Source organism: Balearica regulorum, chromosome 14 (genome assembly GCF_011004875.1).
Source record: "Balearica regulorum gibbericeps isolate bBalReg1 chromosome 14, bBalReg1.pri, whole genome shotgun sequence".
Lineage (NCBI taxonomy): Eukaryota > Metazoa > Chordata > Aves > Gruiformes > Gruidae > Balearica > Balearica regulorum.
Genome location: NC_046197.1, coordinates 13,018,307 through 13,035,579, shown reverse-complemented (window position 1 = coordinate 13,035,579; position 17,273 = coordinate 13,018,307). Strand labels below are relative to the sequence as shown.

Genomic DNA, 17,273 nt, shown 5'->3' with positions numbered 1-17,273 from the left:
TGCAGACCTCAGTGTGAAGTTCATGGAGGACCAGGGTCCCCATTATGCGGACCTAATGGGTGCCACAGGCTCCTGTTTCTCTGGGGTGTTGGCTGGTGGATGTCAAGAGATGTTTCTCCACCAGCACAGCTCGCTCTTCTGCTCTCCCCTCTGAAGCAAAGCCAGGAAGAGCTGAGGGCTGGTGGAGCAGCTGGTGCCTGGGGTGGGATGCAGCCATGCTGCTGGACACCCACCTGCTCTGCCAGCAGGAACAGGGATGTGCTCACACAGCACCCTAAACTCTGGGGTCAGCTGGCAAAAAGCATCAGAGGTTAAATTTAGCAGTTGCTACACTTGAGGCACTTCAGAAAATGATATGGTTAGATCCCGACAGAGTAATGACCACGTGGCAAACAGAGCTGCTGTGGGCTCCAGGGACCTCTCCCCACCTCCACTTGCGTTTATAAGTGGCTGCAGCTGAGCTTCACTGGCATGTTTAGGTTTTATGTCCTATGAGGTCCTTATGCCCCACCTAAAAAACTGAAGCCTGATTTTAGAGAACACGCTGCACTCGGTGCAGACGCAAATAGAGGGTTCGAGCCCCCCTCCTCCCCTCCAGCTCTGAGGACGTTTGTCTGCACCAGTTTGTAACACTGCTTCGTTTCATGGCGACAGCGTTTCCCCAGCAGAAAAACGCTGTTGTTGAAGGAAGGAGGCGGTGGGTGGGTGGAGGAGGGTCCCATCAGTGGCATGGTGACCGCTCATGAGCTGCTGGGATGACCCTGTCCCTCTGCCTTCCAGCGCAAAGCTATTGAGCGGTTCTGCAGCGAGGTGAAGCGCCTGTGCCACGCTGAGCGGAGGAAGGACTTCGTCTCTGAGGCCTATCTCCTCACGCTGGGCAAGTTCATTAACATGTTTGCAGTCCTGGATGAGCTGAAGAACATGAAGTGCAGCGTCAAAAATGACCACTCCGCCTACAAAAGGTGAGGGGGGCGAAGCAGCAGCAGTGGGGACGGGACCGTGCCTGGTCTGCAAGGGAGCGCCTGGTCTGCCCAGCAGTGAGGGCAGGTGGACATCAGGAGGCTGGAGGGTGGCTTTCTGCGCTGTTGCAGGCTGTCTTTGTGAGCTTAGGCAAATCTCTGAGCCTCACTGTGTTTCGGTTCCCTCTTGGTAAAATGAGGAAAGAGCAGAGCTGTTCTGCAGGGGGGGGGTCCGAGGCTGCTGCATTGCAGCTGCAGGTGAAACGGGGAGGATGGGTGGTGAGTCTCACGTTGGGTGAGTGGTCCTTGGTGATGTTGGATTTCTCCCTTCCAGAGCTGCCCAGTTTCTGCGGAAGATGGCAGACCCCCAGTCCATCCAGGAGTCCCAGAACCTCTCCATGTTCCTGGCAAACCACAACCGCATCACACAGGCAGGTCCCTGTCCTCTGCACCAGTTAACCTTTCTGTGGGCAGAGAGAGGCAATGATCTCGCCAGGGCTGACAGTGCTTCAGACTGGACTGTGGCAATAGCTGCCTTGTTTGTTGGGTCATTGCCACTGACTCACATGATTTTTGGGTCAGGCTGTACAGTTCTAGCAGTATCTCCTTCTCGTGGGTCATCCTGGGTGGCTTTGAAGGTCTCTTTATGTCAAGACAAGGATGAAAGTCAAAAAGATGCAAGAGCTCTCAGGAGGGATTTCTGCCACAAACTTCCCATTTTCCCCAGTAAATCCATCCAGTCCATCTCTGTGACTGCATGAGGACCGCAGATCAGACCCGGGATCCTCCAAATTCCACAATCTTTTGCTCATTAGGTAAATTATTGCGCAGAGACAGGAGAGAGTCAGAAAGTCTGTTTCTGAGGCATCTTTCTTTGCATCTCACTGTCTGACATTTGACTGTTGTGATCAGTCTGAAGGGGAGAGCTGTCCTGCAGATGGAAGGTTGTTCTTTACAGGTGGTACCATGAGGTCAATCTTCTGCCTGTAACTTAATAAAAGCACACAGATGAGGTCTGAAGAAACCTCTTATCTTTCTACTGTTAATCCTTCAAATACATTTCTCCCCTGGTTCCTTCTGTCCTCTGTTCACGTAGATAATGTGGTCCCTGTTGATGTTTCAGTGTCTGCACCAACAACTAGAGGTTATCCCTGGCTATGAGGAATTGCTGGCTGATATTGTCAACATCTGTGTGGACTACTATGAAAACAAGATGTATCTTACGCCCAGTGAGAAACACATGCTTTTAAAGGTGAGATTTGGCGGTGCTTGCGTAGTTTCACCTTTTTTTTTTTCAGCAAAATGAAATTCCCTCCTGGGACAATGTTTCTCTTAGTTTTCTTTATTTTTTCCTCCATTGGGTTTCCGTGCATCCCTTCTCTGCAGGACCAGCATCCTCTGGACAGGGGTTGCTATGAGATGGGAAAGCTCTCCATGTGCAGCAGCAACGCTGCCTTCCTCCTTTCCTGTTTCCCTTCTGATCCCTGGTACTTTGTGTCTTCTGCTGCAATACTTCGATCCTCCCATTTTCTCCTCTTTCACCTCTTCTTTGTAGCTGAACAGACTAGACATGGCCGTGGGTCTGAGATGTCCCATCCCAGTGCTCTGAAGTGTCACCTCTGTTGGGCAGTGCCGTGAGCTGCCTCTGTTCCTGCTGTAACTTGGACCTTCTCCCATCATTTCTCTGCTGTCCTTTCTGGCCTTCTCCCATATTCCCATATAAACATCTTCCTTCTTCTCTGCTCTTCCCCATCTCCATCTCTGTCTTTTCCCCCAGTCCTTCCCAAGGTTGCGAGCAGCTCTGCCTGCCTGGGACTAAGCACATGCGTGGTGGTGGTCTCCAGCTGGTGGACAAGAGCACCAGTGGGTGTCCAGCACTCTCCAGAGCTTAGAAGCGGTTTTTCTGTTGTGCATGGATGTACGAGATCATGGGCTTGACCTGGGTGACTGTATAGGACATGCCAAAATCACCACCAATTTTGCAACCTGAATTTTCTTCTTGATGACCATTCCCAGCAATAATTCCCTGCTGGCAGATCCTTCCAGGTTTGGTTTCCTGACTCTAAAGAGCCCTCAACATGAACATGCCAAATTATCTGCTTGTTTTGTACATTTGTCCTTACTGTAAGTCAGTTATTACAGTGATTGCAGTCACTATTACCATAAGAACTTCATTACCACGCTATGAGTCAGCTACGGTTCTTTGAAGGATAATGTGGGTAGTTTGAATATCTGTAATGATTTGTACTGAATTAAAGGGGAAAAAAAATCAATCCAGGAGAATATTTTAAATGTTTTCAATTCTTCTCCAGGAGTAAATGTTCACTTTTGGGTGGAGAAGACTTATGGGTGGTTGTTATGTGGGAGAGAGGAGGAACAAATTACCAGAGTAAGCGTCACGTGTTTTTGCTCAGAAAACACAAGCAATCCATCATGTGTGCTCTGTCTGCCACATACGTGCTTGTAGATCTGTGCGCGTTTTATAGAGTCTTCTCATGACTGTCAGGTGATACAGGAGCCTGAAATGGTCTTTCGATATGCTAAGTGATGGAGAACTGTCTTTGACTTGTGCTGCTGGCTTCACCCTAATGAATCCTAGCCTTTCTGTCTTCTCCAGGTGATGGGGTTTGGCCTGTATCTCATGGATGGGAATGTCAGCAACATTTACAAGTTGGATGCCAAGAAGAGAATCAACCTTAGCAAAATAGACAAATTCTTCAAGGTCAGTGACCTGTCTGTGTGAGGCTGGAGTTTATTGCAGACCAATGAATTAGCGACCCGTACCACTGCACGTGCTGCCAGCAAAAAACAAACTGCAGGAATCATTTACAGGTCCAAAAAACCCAAAAGGTCAAGCAATTCTCTAGGTCGAAGGATGAGGAATGGGATTGCTGTGAACATGCATGGGCACAGAGCTGCAGCGTGGGTGAGATGAGCGATGCCAGCCCTCGTACCAGCAAGGCTGTGGATGTGTGAGTGGTGCCTGGGACTGGCTCTGCTCCCATGCTGCTGGAACCAAGGAGCCGGTGGGAGCCGAGGGCCCTGCATGCCCTTGCTGGGCAGCCGGCTGCTGCTTCGGCTCTGCCTGCTTCCTGCTGGGGGTGAAGGATGGGGACGGCACGTGGGATATGTGTTTTGTGACGAGGGAAGGGCGTGCCAGGCTGACATCGCTTCTATCTCTTTGCACGTTTCTGAGGCAGGTTTGCAGTCTCGTGAGGAGCACCGTCATTTCAGGCCTCCGGCAAACCTGGCTGGTTTGCTGAGGTCTGTGGGGGTGATGGTTGCCCTCTCCTTTCCCTCCTAAGGGACAGGGGACACAGCTGGCCAGTCAACATGTGATCTGGCGGTCTTATTGCGTGTACAAACTGTGCTCTTTGTAGGACAGAAAAAGCTCCTTGGGGAGCTTGTATCAGCTGGAACTTGGAAGTGCTCAGCAAGTTCCTTGAAGAACTGGTGCTTTGATGAACCGTTTTTGTCTTATTTGAGATATGGGTTTTGGGGAAAGGCCCGCGAGAACTGGATGCTCCCAGTGACAGGGTGGGAAGTAGCCGTGCAGCCTCCCTCTGCCCATGCACACGTGCAGCTCAGTCCAGCCCTGGGCTGGTCCACAGCTGGAAGCCAGGCTGCGTTGCCCTGGGGCCACTCAGCATGAGAAAGGTTTGGGATAACCCTCTTGCTTCCCCCCAAAATCGGGTGTGTGGACCTGTTTACCCCAGTTTGCATCATCTCCTGGAGACAGCTCTGTGAGCAGGGCTCTAACTGCCATGTAGGGAACTACGGACAGATGCTCTCACCTCATGGACGGGGTGATAATGAGGGGGTTGAACACCCTCCTCACTGGGGAAACTGCAGAGGGCTGCAAAGGTGATTTATCACACCATCCCTTGGAGTCTTCTGAGTTTTCCCTGGCTTTGCTAATTCAACTGAATCTCAGTTTAAATCAAGCCCTCAGTGTAACCTGTAGAGTTTGGTCATCTTGGTGCATTCAAACAGATTTGCTGTTCATTGCAAAGTGCTGTGGGCCATCAGAGAATCAGGTAAAATATCTTCCATTGCATGGAATAACTTTCCCTTTCCAGCTTTTATTCCATTTGCACTTCTCCAAGATCTGCTGTGGTCTCACCTAATCAGTTAAGTACTGCTCCAGACTATCAGATCTCAATAAGAAAAGGCCAGCTACTCCTCTACTACATCTGCTTATTGCCTTCTGATTAAATTTCTAGTGGATAGACCAGGAACTTGAGTAGTGAAAATGAACTACCCCTTCATTTAAACCCGTTACAAAAGCGCCACTGAGAATCCCTGATGACAGCATTGCACATCCGCCGTATAAGCCAGCCTGAGGAGACAAGCATGTGGTAATAGGACAGGGAATTTGCCACCATCTTGCCTGAATTTTGGGGCAAAGCTTTTGTAGCTGGGCGAACTTGAAGCTTCATATTTTATTGAAGAGGTGTTGGTAGCTCCTGGTTGAATTTTTTTTGCAGCTGAAAGCTTAGTGAAGCAGGGACCTGTCTGAGCTTGAGGTATGTTCAGTCCACTTTGAATTTATTTCCCATCTAAAACCTCCTGAGGTGTAAAGGGCGAGCAAAGCCATGCTGTATTGCAGGCAGCCATTGCCTGTGTCTTTTTGTGGAGAAGTTTTAAGACACATCACTAGCAGCCGTGGTGCCAAAGTACAGTCTGAGTCCCTGGGGACAGATGCCACATCCCTGTCAGTCCAGGCAGCGAAGCAGCCTACGGGTCCCCTCTGAAGGGAGCCGCAGCAACTTGCTGCCAAAATACCAACGTGCTGGCTTTTGATCCCCCCTATTCTCTTGGAGGATTATGGTGGGGGCAATAAGCCCTGCTCAGGAATATGCTTCTCTCTTGTTGTTGTAAAAAGAGCCTTTCCTCTGGCTGGTGACAGCACTGAACCATTCTGGCAATAACCAGCCTGGTATCGGTGAGTCCAGGGCTCCGGAGCACTTGCAGGGGGTGATCTTCCTCACATAAAAAGCCTTGTGATCTCCTGTGGTCGCTTTCTAGGAGTGCAATGACCCTGGGTCCAGGTTTGCACCTTGCTTTAAACAGCCTGACACTTTCTATAGCTGCAGAGACGTAGGATGCCGTTTTGTAGTCCCTTGTGTTGCGCTGGGACCACGGGCTCTCTGTCCGCCGTGTTTCAACCATCTTTTGTTTTCTTTTCCAGCAGCTGCAGGTGGTTCCTTTATTCGGCGATATGCAGATAGAACTGGCCAGATACATTAAGACCAGTGCTCACTATGAGGAGAACAAATCCAAGTGAGTGCCTGCCATAATGTCTCTTGGCTTCTGTGTGTGTCCCGAAAGCCGTGGGAGCTGCAACTCTCCGGCGTGCGTGAGGTCTGTGCACGGGTACCCGCGTGTGTCCCTGTGAGGTGTGAGTCCCGGCGTGCCAGCTCTGTGTGCACGTGTGTACCTCCCCGTCCCCGCATGGGAAGATGTCCTCGCCGGCCCCCGAGTGCGTGCCTGTGCAGCCAGCTCCGAACCTGTGTGTAACCATACCGTTGTGTGCAGGCAGGGGAGCAGGCATGCCTGTACGTCTGCTCCTGCAGGCAAGGGCTGGGAGGGTGCTCGGTGGCTGGCAGCGAGGCAGGAGGAAGGAAAGGCGGCTGGCGTGCCGATCGGGGCAGTCACTGAGTGCTTGCGAGGTGTGCGCGCCCGGAGGTGTGTGAGTGTGAGCAGCGTGTCCCTGCTCTGGAGAGATTTTAATCCACATTTTCCATCCCAGGGACAAAATCCTCCAGAGTGTGAACACAGCAGTGGATCTCTCTGCAGTAGCCAGGGCATCTCCTCTAGCTCAGGCAGGTTTTGTGAAGAAGCAGCAGGAAGGAGGGTTGAACCGGTGGCTCAGATGCACTAGAAATGAATTAATATTGTGGGAGAAGGGCAGAAATGGAGTCTTTACTGGAGTGCTCAGGAGCGTAAAGCACTGCTTCCCAGCCGGGGTTCACAGGCAGTTTGCTGCTCCCGTCAGATGAATTCACAGGCGTTGTTTCAGATCACACCAGGTGTGTGCAAGGCCCCACTTGTCTTTGTAGCTTTGCATTGTGCTCGGTTATTGCTAGAAGAATCGGTGTTAGATATGGATGTCCTTGGAACAACATTTGCAACCACGTGTAAGCAAAGCCCGTCTGAGCTGTGTCTGGCTGTAATCGCTGGTGGCAGCCCGGCTTTCACCCGTGGGACCGTATCACTTGGAAGTCAGATTTCTCCGGCACCTGCGAGAAGCAGCCTAGCTGAGCCGTCTCTTCAGCAGGACAGGAACTAACCTGCAGTCTCATCTCTCCGCTTTTGTTTGCTCGTCCCCTTCCACCCCGGAGGGTCTGGCTTTTCTGCGCGCCACGTGGCTCCCCCAGGAACGGCCCTCCCCTGCCCTCCAAAAGGCTGGTTGAAAAGTGCCGATTAATTGTTTACGAGAAATTTGAAAACAACGTGGTAAAATTTCCCAAGCAAAAGGTTTTCAATTAAAATTGAAAAAAGGAAGAAAAGTTAAAATTCTACAAAATGTAAATCTAAAAAATGTTTTCGAAAACTCAGTTTAAATTTTATATTTTATCTCAAATCACTCAGAAAGCACATTTCAACGAAACATGTGTCAGTTGCATTCATTTTCTCATCTCAAAACCAAGGTAGCTCACGGGCTGTTTACCTGTGCACAATTTAATGTCTGTCTTGAAATCCGTCTACCAGGTCTGTGTGCCGTACCTTACTAACCAATGTTTCTCCCTCACTCGCTTTCCCAGCAAATTGCATGGGACTCCCAACACTAACTCTGCCAAGCTGTTTTCACGTAATCCCCATTTCTTACTAATGTTGGTTTTTGTCACTTTCTTTCCCTCCGTGTCTCCATGAAAGTGGAATTAATTGGTGGTTTTCCTGCATGGCGCTTTGTTTCTGCACTGTGGACTAGGTTGTGTGTGGCAGGGAGGGCTGGCCCAGCCCTGGCCATTCCTGCTAACCTGCCGATTGTCCGGTGGGGAGCACAGGACATTGGAACGGGTAAGAGTTGAGCGATGGGACTGTGGGAGGATGGATTTCACAAGGGATGACATGGCCCAGCACTTCCAGGACCTTCTACCACCACAACTATTGGCAACAAGTGCCTCGCAGTTAACCGTCGGAATATGTCTTCATGTCTATGTCCATCTCAGAGGCAGGTTTCTCACCTTCCTTTTATACGGCCGATCTAGATTGGAGAAGATGACTGTCTGTCTTAAGATGGACAATTATTTATGGGGGGGAAAGCAAGATCTGAACGTTTACATTGCAATGACAGAGTAAGACATGAGAGTCTCACTGACAGACGTGCTCACAAAGCATTTTGATGGAGCCGTTCTGGTTGTACGTCTGTGGCTAATACAGAATGGCGAAAAAGGAGATGTTAAATTAAATAGACCTGATTTGCACCATTTCTTCATTTGACTGTGCCTTTGGAAGGGGAGCGCTGCCTTCTTTTAGGGCCCCATTACACTGTTACATGGTACATGTGGCTCAATGCAAATGAAGATCTAGTTCATTACATAGTATTCTGCTCATCATTTATCCTCTGGGTTGTTCACTGAGCTGGTAGTGTGAGCCAGAACCAAAAACAGAGTGGGAGGGATATTTCCTTGCTGACCCCTTGCAGGAGAAGGCAGCATGACCCAGCCCTTTCAGACCTGGAGGGATGACCTCTAAGGGGATGATTATCTTCGGGTTTAGCAGAAAGGATGCAAATGATGCTGGCACTCTATAGTTCATCCTTCCCTGAAAGCTTGTCCAACAGTGGCCTGGGAAATAGCCACCTCTGCCCACGGGGGTAGGTGAGCCCAACATGGAGTGCAGGCTTCAGGGTGGATGGAACAGAGATGTTCAGGCTGAAAGGTGAGCCAAGCAATCCTGTCATGTTGTGTGAGATCACCTCTGGAAGACTTCACACGCCCAGGGGACATGAGAGAGAATACACAGTCTGACATTTGCCCTGAAGGTGGCATGTCTCGAGCATGTTGAAGTGGAGAGAGCAGTTGAGTGCAAGGCTTTGTCCCGGGGGGGTTTCTAAGTGGAGCCTTGTGTCCTGTCCTTGAAACTGTTGCTTTTTTGCCCAGGTGGACATGCACTCAGAGCAGCATAAGTCCCCAGTACAACATCTGTGAGCAGATGGTCCAGATCCGAGACGACCACATCCGCTTCATCTCAGAGCTTGCTCGCTACAGCAACAGTGAGGTAAGCTCAGCGCGTAGTCACTGTAATCAAGCTCGTTAGACAGATGAGGCTGGGAGAGGACAAGTGTGGCAGGAATATGGTCTGCCAAGAACGTGCAGTGAGGAGGAAAGAAGGACACAAGTGGAAAAAAACACTTCTCGATGCAACTATAAAAGAGCAAGTGATGAAAGGCCCCTGCAGGTGCAAAATCACGTGCACTGGACTATCTACTGCAAAAACTTCTGCTCTTTGGCCACAGCTTGGTTTAAATAAGAAGTAGAAAAATTTTTGCAGCTACATGTTTATTGTCAGCCAGGTGGCAGAACACCCATGTCTTGCAAATGGGTCCTTTCTATTACACAGAGCTATTGATCAGGGCTTGGAAGAAAGTTCACAAGGGCATCTCTGTTCTTCTTGAATATCGGAGCCCTCTCTGATGTGATTGTGACTGGTTTTTGGAAATGTCTGATCCTCATTCATCACTGTTAGTTTAATGAATTGTTAGCATTCTCAGCCCTTTTTGGCATTTGTAAGTGCTTATTTGAACTTTAAATCAGTAAAGGACTCCCAAGGATTTCAGTAGTATTAGACCATCACAAAGGCATGGGAAAGTGGAAGGAAAACAGTTATTTGCTCTGAGGTGGCAAGTCAGACTCATTTTTCTGTAGGAAATAAATTGACTGCCTGGATAAAGAGGCTTGCCAAGTTATACCCCTTTTCCTGAGGGACAGTATATGCACGGCACAATTTTAGCTTGATCATAAGGTCACGGGGAATTAATTTCAGCTGGGATTTGAGAGAGAGATCTGTGGCTGCTGTTTGGCTCAGCGAAGCCTCTGCAGCAAGTTGCCGAGCCTAGCCTTGACATGATGTGATGTTCTCCAGGTGGTCACTGGCTCAGGACTGGACAGCCAGAAATCAGATGAAGAGTACAGGGAGCTCTTTGATCTCGCGTTACGGGGACTGCAGCTGCTGTCCAAGTGGAGTGCCCACGTCATGGAAGTGGTGAGTGTGTAACATCCTCCTCTTTCCAGGTGAACGTGAATGTTTTAACATGGCATGTAACAGACTGTGGAAAGGTAAGCTTGCTTTCATGCCACCTAACTTTAAGCCATTAACAAACATGCTAAGATCAGGCAGCTAATGACTCTGAACACCCTCTGTAACAAACAGAAAGAGAGCTTGATCATCTCGCCCTGGACCTGAACTGCCCTTTGCAGGTGCTGGGGTATCCCCACCGATGTTAGAGGGGGCCTGGGTGACTGTTCTCCTAACCTGAACTCCTCGGTTAAGTACTGAAGGCTGGCCGGGATGAGTCTGGGTCTTGAGCAACTAAAACTGTAATTCAAATCATGATGGAAATTCTTTATTTGGAAAATTCCAACCACATCTCAACACAAGTCCATGGATGTCAAAAGCCCAATATGACTGGCAACCTCCCAAATAATCAAAAGCAGTATTCAGTACAGTGATAATAAAGCCAGGAAGAAGCACAAATTCTGCTCCCAAAGGAATGTCAAACAACTGTAGTAATGTCTAGGGAGTGTTTTCCTGGCATAGGGTCCTCTTTCGTCTTTCCGGCCTGGCTTCTTCCTCATTGCAATGTTGTGTCTCTTTCCATCTTCTAGTACTCCTGGAAGCTGGTTCATCCCACAGATAAATTCTGTAACAAGGATTGCCCAGGAACAGCAGAAGAGTATGAGAGAGCCACCCGGTACAACTACACCAGTGAAGAGAAGTTTGCCTTTGTGGAGGTAGGTGTCAACTGCACAAGAGTAAGAACCAGAGTAAGTCCATGTTCCTCAGGCCAGGGGAAGAGGAAGGAAGGGCATCTCACCATACTCAGCTGGTTCCTCATCTCTGTGGCCCATGTTAAGGGATGAAGGGTTCCCACATCCCTGTGGTCCTTAATATGCCCAGAACTAAGGGGCAAATTAAGTTCTTAGGAGCTCCTACTGGCATAGAAACACTGCACCAGTGCATGACGAGAGCAATTCTCCTCTCTTTTCCTGATCCTATTCTTCTTGTGCTGTGTTTGTGTGCTGGAGAAAGACAGAGGTGAATCCTTATGTTCTCTTAATATTACTGTATTAAGCCTTTCCTGACCTGAAGAGAGGGTTCAGAGCTCCTGAAAAAGAAAGGGTGTGGGCTTGCAGAGCAGCATGATCTGGAGCACGATCAGGAGCTACGTTCACGCTCTGTGCAAAGAGATCCACAGCCAGTCCCCAGGACACATCAACTCTCGGTCCAGCTGTGGTCAGTGGGAATAGTCCTCCGAGCCTGGCTGTGGGAGGCCCTCAACACCTTCATCTTGCCTTACACAGTCCAAGGTGGTTGGGATATTGCCTTAATTTTTTGTGGTTCACTGCCTCCTGGGAATTGTCACTGTACTTTTCTATGAGGTAGGCTGCACCCTGAATGCGGATGCAGGTCCATGCAAGCCATGCAACTGCACCCACGTGTGGAGCACATGCAGTTTTCTGGGGTTGTGTGTTATTAAAGATATCAAGAGATCAGGAGTGGAAACAGAGCCTGCCAAGGGACAGGGGCCATTTGGCAAGAAACTGGTGGTGTAAATGCTCTCCTCAGTTTGTGATCTGTAAAGCAGCTAACATAAAAAAAAAAAATTAGCCACCTAATTACTGGACCTAAGTTACTTCAGTAGAATTAATTTAGTCCCAAATTCTCTTGTTGGATTTATGGACCTCTTCATACAATGGAAAAAATAGCAAATACGTTTGGTTTCAATTTTTTGTTTCAGGTAATTGCCATGATCAAAGGTCTGCAAGTACTGATGGGCCGGATGGAGAGTGTCTTTAACCAAGCCATCCGCAACACTATCTATGCAGCCCTGCAGGACTTTGCCCAGGTGACCCTGCGAGAGCCACTCAGGCAGGCGGTCAGGAAGAAGAAGAACGTTCTGATCAGGTCAGTCTGTCCTTCTTGAACATAATACAAAGCCCATGTATTTATTTGTGTAATACATTTGTACTATGTAAGCATGTGGCCCTGCATGCACCTCATGGTAAACAATCAGCCAACATAGCTTGGCCAGCAGCTCTTTCCAAGGTAGCTTTTGGGCACGTCTGCCCCAGTAACAACAGTGTATGTCCCCACCTCAGATTACTTTTCCTCCCATATGTACACAGCAGTGATTATTTTCATCTGAAGTAAAATCAAGCTTAAGCATTACTTTCCCTCTCCCACCCACTCCAGTGTCCTTCAGGCAATTCGGAAGACAATCTGTGACTGGGAGGGAGGTCGAGAGCCTCCAAATGATCCCTGCCTGAGAGGTGAGAAGGATCCTAAAGGTGGATTTGATATTAAAGTCCCACGACGAGCAGTAGGACCCTCAAGTACGCAGGTATGTAAATCTCCATCTTCTGTGTAGGGAATTAATGGCCTTACAGTCATGTAGGAGTCTCCCATCCAGCAGATTAGCAGCTATTTCCATGGTCTCTTCCACAAAGTCTTCATGCTGTTGTGTGTTAAAGGTTGCTTTGGTGCCTAGTTTGTTGTATAGTTCCCAAAGCCTCCTTTTTTTAGGGGTGTAATTATTTCTAGCTCAGAACGATGGTGGCTTATGGGTGCAGAGACTAGTAGCCACCTGGGAGAAGTGTTATTTTTTGTTGCAGAACACCATGGCTGTGTGTGGTGGCGTCTCACTGGAGAGTGGTAACTGCGTGTTAACTTTTTTTCAAAGCTTTACATGGTGCGGACCATGCTGGAGTCCCTCATAGCAGACAAGAGTGGCTCAAAGAAGACTCTGAGGAGCAGCTTGGATGGGCCGATAGTCTTGGCCATTGAGGAGTTCCACAAGCAGTCCTTCTTTTTCACCCACCTTCTCAACATCAGTGGTGAGCTTATGGCAGGGGGTGGCTTGAATCCAACTCTTGCATGCTCAAACAGGCAAAGATAGCTCATCTTTGCTTCTCATTGACCGATGCAAAAGATTTTCCTTGATTTTTCCCAAACGTTCTACTTCTGCCTGGTACAGGCATATTTCTGGGTAGTAATCATTATGTGAACAGGAATGAGTCAGCAACAGCAAATAGCTGCAAGTGGTAGTTTAGTTTCTAGGACTGGAGTTTTCTTTCCATCCCAGACAAATTTCTGAGCCACTGGGCACAGAAGAAATCTTCCAGGATAACTCTGAGCCATTGAAATGTTCTCCCTGGAGCTCTAGAGCAAATGGAACAATCCCATCTTTCTTCTTCCATTACAAAGTGTTCAGACAGCATTGGACATTGTCCGGGTTTAAAAACAGAGACATCCCAGAAGAATGTTCCACACCCAAACCCAGTCCAATATGAGGCTGCAGCAGCTGCCTTTTGTGGCACTACCCTCACTGCTGTCCCCGTGGGGGTAACACGGGCATCCTCCCACCGGGGAAATCTCTGCTTTTCAGAAGCGCTGCAGCAGTGCTGCGACCTGTCCCAGCTCTGGTTTCGGGAGTTCTTCCTGGAGCTGACCATGGGCCGCCGCATCCAGTTCCCCATCGAAATGTCCATGCCCTGGATCCTCACAGACCATATTCTGGAAACCAAAGAACCTTCCATGATGGAGTAAGAGCTGATGGGCTGTGGCAGGACACTGCACATGCTGGGGCTTGGGATTTTGTTGTGGAGAAGGGTGGGCTGGTGATGAACAGTCTTTTTGACGTGGGAGGGAAAATAGATGTTTCTTGACTTGCTGTCACATGAATGTGTGCTGTATGAATACCTCGTTAGCAGACGCACACGGGTGGCTTCCTGGCACTGGCACGCACTTATGTATCATAAACCAGCAGTTGGCAACTGTTGTATTTGGGTGTGGGCACAACTAGGTGGTACCATCATCTGCATGCAGCAGTCAGCATGTGCAACCAAAGGGATGTGGGCCCTGGCTAAGGCACCTGAACGCTTTTATATATGTGATAAATGATGAGAGGAGTTGCTGTTAGACAAGTGTAATTATGTTTGTAATATCTTCTTCATTAGGAAAATTTTCTTTTCATTTTATGGCCATTGTCAGGGCACTCTGTGGAGTGAGAACAGCATGAAAGCTTTTTTAAGGGCAGAGAAGGAGTAAGTGTTGATTGAACAAGTCACAGTTAGCTCAAATCCAGATGGGTTCTAGCTGCTTCCAGCAACTCTGACATAGGGAGCAAGAGGGAAAATTTGATGGGCTGGAGTGAGTGGAGACGATAGGAGTGAAGTCAGAGAAAAGCCATTTTTTGCTCCGAGCCAGGCACGTGCACTGGCTGCCATTTATGCTGCTCCAAGGTTAATTTAAGCCATGATCTGTCTTCTTGCCCTCAGGTATGTACTGTACCCCTTGGACCTCTATAATGACAGTGCGTACTATGCCTTGACCAAGTTCAAAAAGCAGTTCCTGTACGATGAAATTGAAGCTGAAGTAAGTTCTCTTTATCTTTATTGTATGGAAAGAGCTCACTGGGGTCACATTGCCCTGTTTGACAGCCCCACCCAGCAGTTCAGTGAATTCATTATAAGCATCTCCTGAAAAAAATACCCATCAGACTGAGAAGTTTTCAAAAGCTCAAAATTTCCAGAGATGTTACAGACTTTGCTGATGAAGGGCTTCAGCTCAGCTGTACCCATGGGGAACAGTGGAAGCCAAAGGCTGTCAGACACTGGGGGCATGGACGAGGCTGTCAGATGGGCAGGTTATGAGACATCAGAGGAAAATGAGAAACCGGAGATCCCTGAGACACAAGAATGACTGGGGATGGGGAACTGGGACCTGTAAGAATATGCAGAAACTACAAGAGAGAAATGTAACTGCAATTCTCTGCTTACCTTTAGCATGTGAGAACTGCAGCGTGGTTTTTAGACAGTGTGACATACACGTATGTATTAAATTAGAGCTCTGCATTGAGATGTATTGATCTTGCATGCGTAGGAAGGAGCTGCTCTGTGTTGGTGATGCTCTCATGATGCCTTGTTTTTTCTCCCCCAGGTGAATTTGTGCTTTGATCAATTTGTGTACAAGCTGGCAGATCAGATCTTTGCCTATTACAAAGCAATGGCTGGCAGGTAGGAGAACCTGACTGCTGCTGCTGAGCGATGATATCGCTGCATCCAAATTGCTGTTAACCAAGTTTCCCCTCAGGGAGTAGCCGCTGCAAGTAGACATAACAAATAGATCATCCCTGTCCCATATAGCTGGCTATCCATGTCAGACCAGTGTAGAATGGGAAAATGAAGTAATGGTGGCAAGGAGACATGGTTAAAAGTGAAAAAATTAGTAATTGGCATCCTAAATAGCTGTCTGAGTGCAATTTGTGGGAGCAGCAGAAAATCAAACTGAGCCTCTTGAAGACACATCCTTGCTTGACTTCTGTTTGCGTACCAGACAGATGAGGAGCGAAGCCTCCCATCTCTAAGAAACAGGAATATGCGCTCGTCCTTACCCTAGTAAAGCAGTAGCACTTGTGAAGGCCAGGCCGGTACTCAGTATCTTAGCTCACACATCAGACCAGCTGGCTGTAGGATTTCTGCAGAGGCACTTGCTCCCTTGTGGGGAGATAGGCCATTTGTGACATTTCCTTCTAACCACGTAAAGAACATGGATGAACTCTAATTAGAGTCCTCTTCTCATGTCCCCAAAGGTGAACCAAGTCTTCGGTGTAACTCTGCAAGGAGTTTTGTCTCTAGATCACATTTGGCCTTAGAGAAGGAGAGCAATCACCATCACCAACCAAATATTCCCACAGGAGATCTTCAAGGAGGGGAGCCCAGCTGTGGGAACAGCCCAGTACCTGCCACTACTGATATCTTTCAGACAGACTTTTATCTTTTTGAGTGTTTTAGCCATAAAAGCCAAGAATAACGGACAGTAGTGTGGCAGTCCCCAGATAACAACCACTGTTCTGTGATTTAGTAGTGAAAGCAGAGTTACTAGTGTGTGGAAATTTCTTGGCATTCAGAGCAAGATGAAAAGAAGGATGAAAGGAAAAGATCCAGAGAGAAGCTGATAGTGTATGTTTCTTTTTTTCAGTGTTTTATTGGACAAACGTTTCCGGGCTGAATGTAAGAATTACGGGGTGATTATTCCATACCCACCATCCAACCGCTACGAAACACTGCTCAAGCAGAGGCATGTCCAGGTACAGTGCAAGCAGTAGACTCCAGTAGTCACAGCTCTTGGTCTATTACCCTTTTGTTGGTTCCTGGCATCCTAGTGCTGGGCTCAGTCGAGGTCCGTGCTGGGATGAGAAGGACTGAACCTGTTTCTGACACATTGCGCTCAGGGCATAGGGCCCGGGGGGAAAATGAGTTTCGGTCCACGTTTTCTTCCTTCCCTTTTAAGTAATGGTAACCTCAACCGAGGCGTTTGCATCAGCACTTTCACATTTAAACAGACTTGGATGTTTGGTTTTAATTTGTGTCTGTTTTAATAAAAAAAAAAGTACCTTTTCCCCATCTGTATATAACGTGCAAATATCTTCTCTTCTTTTCCCAGTTGCTGGGTAGATCGATTGACCTGAACAGGCTCATTACCCAGCGTATCTCAGCAGCGATGTACAAATCGTTAGACCAGGCCATTAGCCGCTTTGAGAGTGAGGACCTGACATCCATAGTGGTAAGAACTGTTATTGACTGCAAGTATGAATAGAAAGAGTAATATACTGCTATGGATACACAGTCAACTGTCTTCTGCTTCAAGTCTCACCTACAGTAGGTTTCAGCCAGCCATGTATTCTCCTTTATGCTGCAGAGTCTTTACTACTTCTATTTATGCAGCTTTAATTGCATTATTATTGGACCATTAAGTATCTGCGTAAATCGTAAGGTGACAGTCAGCAGTTAGATTTTGCAGAGCTCGTACAAGAGAGTCCTGTAACCTGGGAGAAGGAAATCTTGGCTTTAATTCTCCCTGATGGATGAAGGTGGCTGAGACATCATTTGTATGTGTACAGGATTTACTGTCTTTGATAGGTTACAGGAGCATCAGAGTCAAGTAGTGTAAAATTACCGGTTTCCACCTTTGAAGGATTCTGATGTGAAAGCCAGCCACTGCTCAGTGGGGAACAAATTAATTTTGCTTCCTGCAGGTTTAGGAGATACCAGGACCAGGACCCCCTTGAGTAGGAGTGCGATCGGC

The 17,273-nt window shown here is 48.2% G+C and overlaps 1 protein-coding gene across 7 annotated transcripts in view; it reads left to right on the top strand.

Moving 5' to 3' along the window:
• CYFIP2 (cytoplasmic FMR1 interacting protein 2) overlaps positions 1-17,273 on the top strand; it is a 55,258-nt gene that overhangs the window by 12,471 nt on the left and 25,514 nt on the right. For 5 of the 7 annotated variants that reach the window (XM_075766185.1, XM_075766191.1, XM_075766186.1 and 2 more), the window contains exons 6-21: positions 781-962; positions 1,294-1,390; positions 2,083-2,211; positions 3,577-3,681; positions 6,151-6,242; positions 9,068-9,185; positions 10,050-10,169; positions 10,793-10,918; positions 11,926-12,092; positions 12,381-12,528; positions 12,868-13,021; positions 13,573-13,729; positions 14,465-14,561; positions 15,126-15,202; positions 16,167-16,275; positions 16,632-16,751. In XM_075766185.1, coding sequence (XP_075622300.1) covers positions 781-962; positions 1,294-1,390; positions 2,083-2,211; positions 3,577-3,681; positions 6,151-6,242; positions 9,068-9,185; positions 10,050-10,169; positions 10,793-10,918; positions 11,926-12,092; positions 12,381-12,528; positions 12,868-13,021; positions 13,573-13,729; positions 14,465-14,561; positions 15,126-15,202; positions 16,167-16,275; positions 16,632-16,751 — 1,998 coding nt within the window. The remainder of the gene's footprint in view (positions 1-780; positions 963-1,293; positions 1,391-2,082; positions 2,212-3,576; positions 3,682-6,150; positions 6,243-9,067; positions 9,186-10,049; positions 10,170-10,792; positions 10,919-11,925; positions 12,093-12,380; positions 12,529-12,867; positions 13,022-13,572; positions 13,730-14,464; positions 14,562-15,125; positions 15,203-16,166; positions 16,276-16,631; positions 16,752-17,273) is intronic. The other 2 variants (XM_075766192.1, XM_075766189.1) reach the window with 1 other exon arrangement.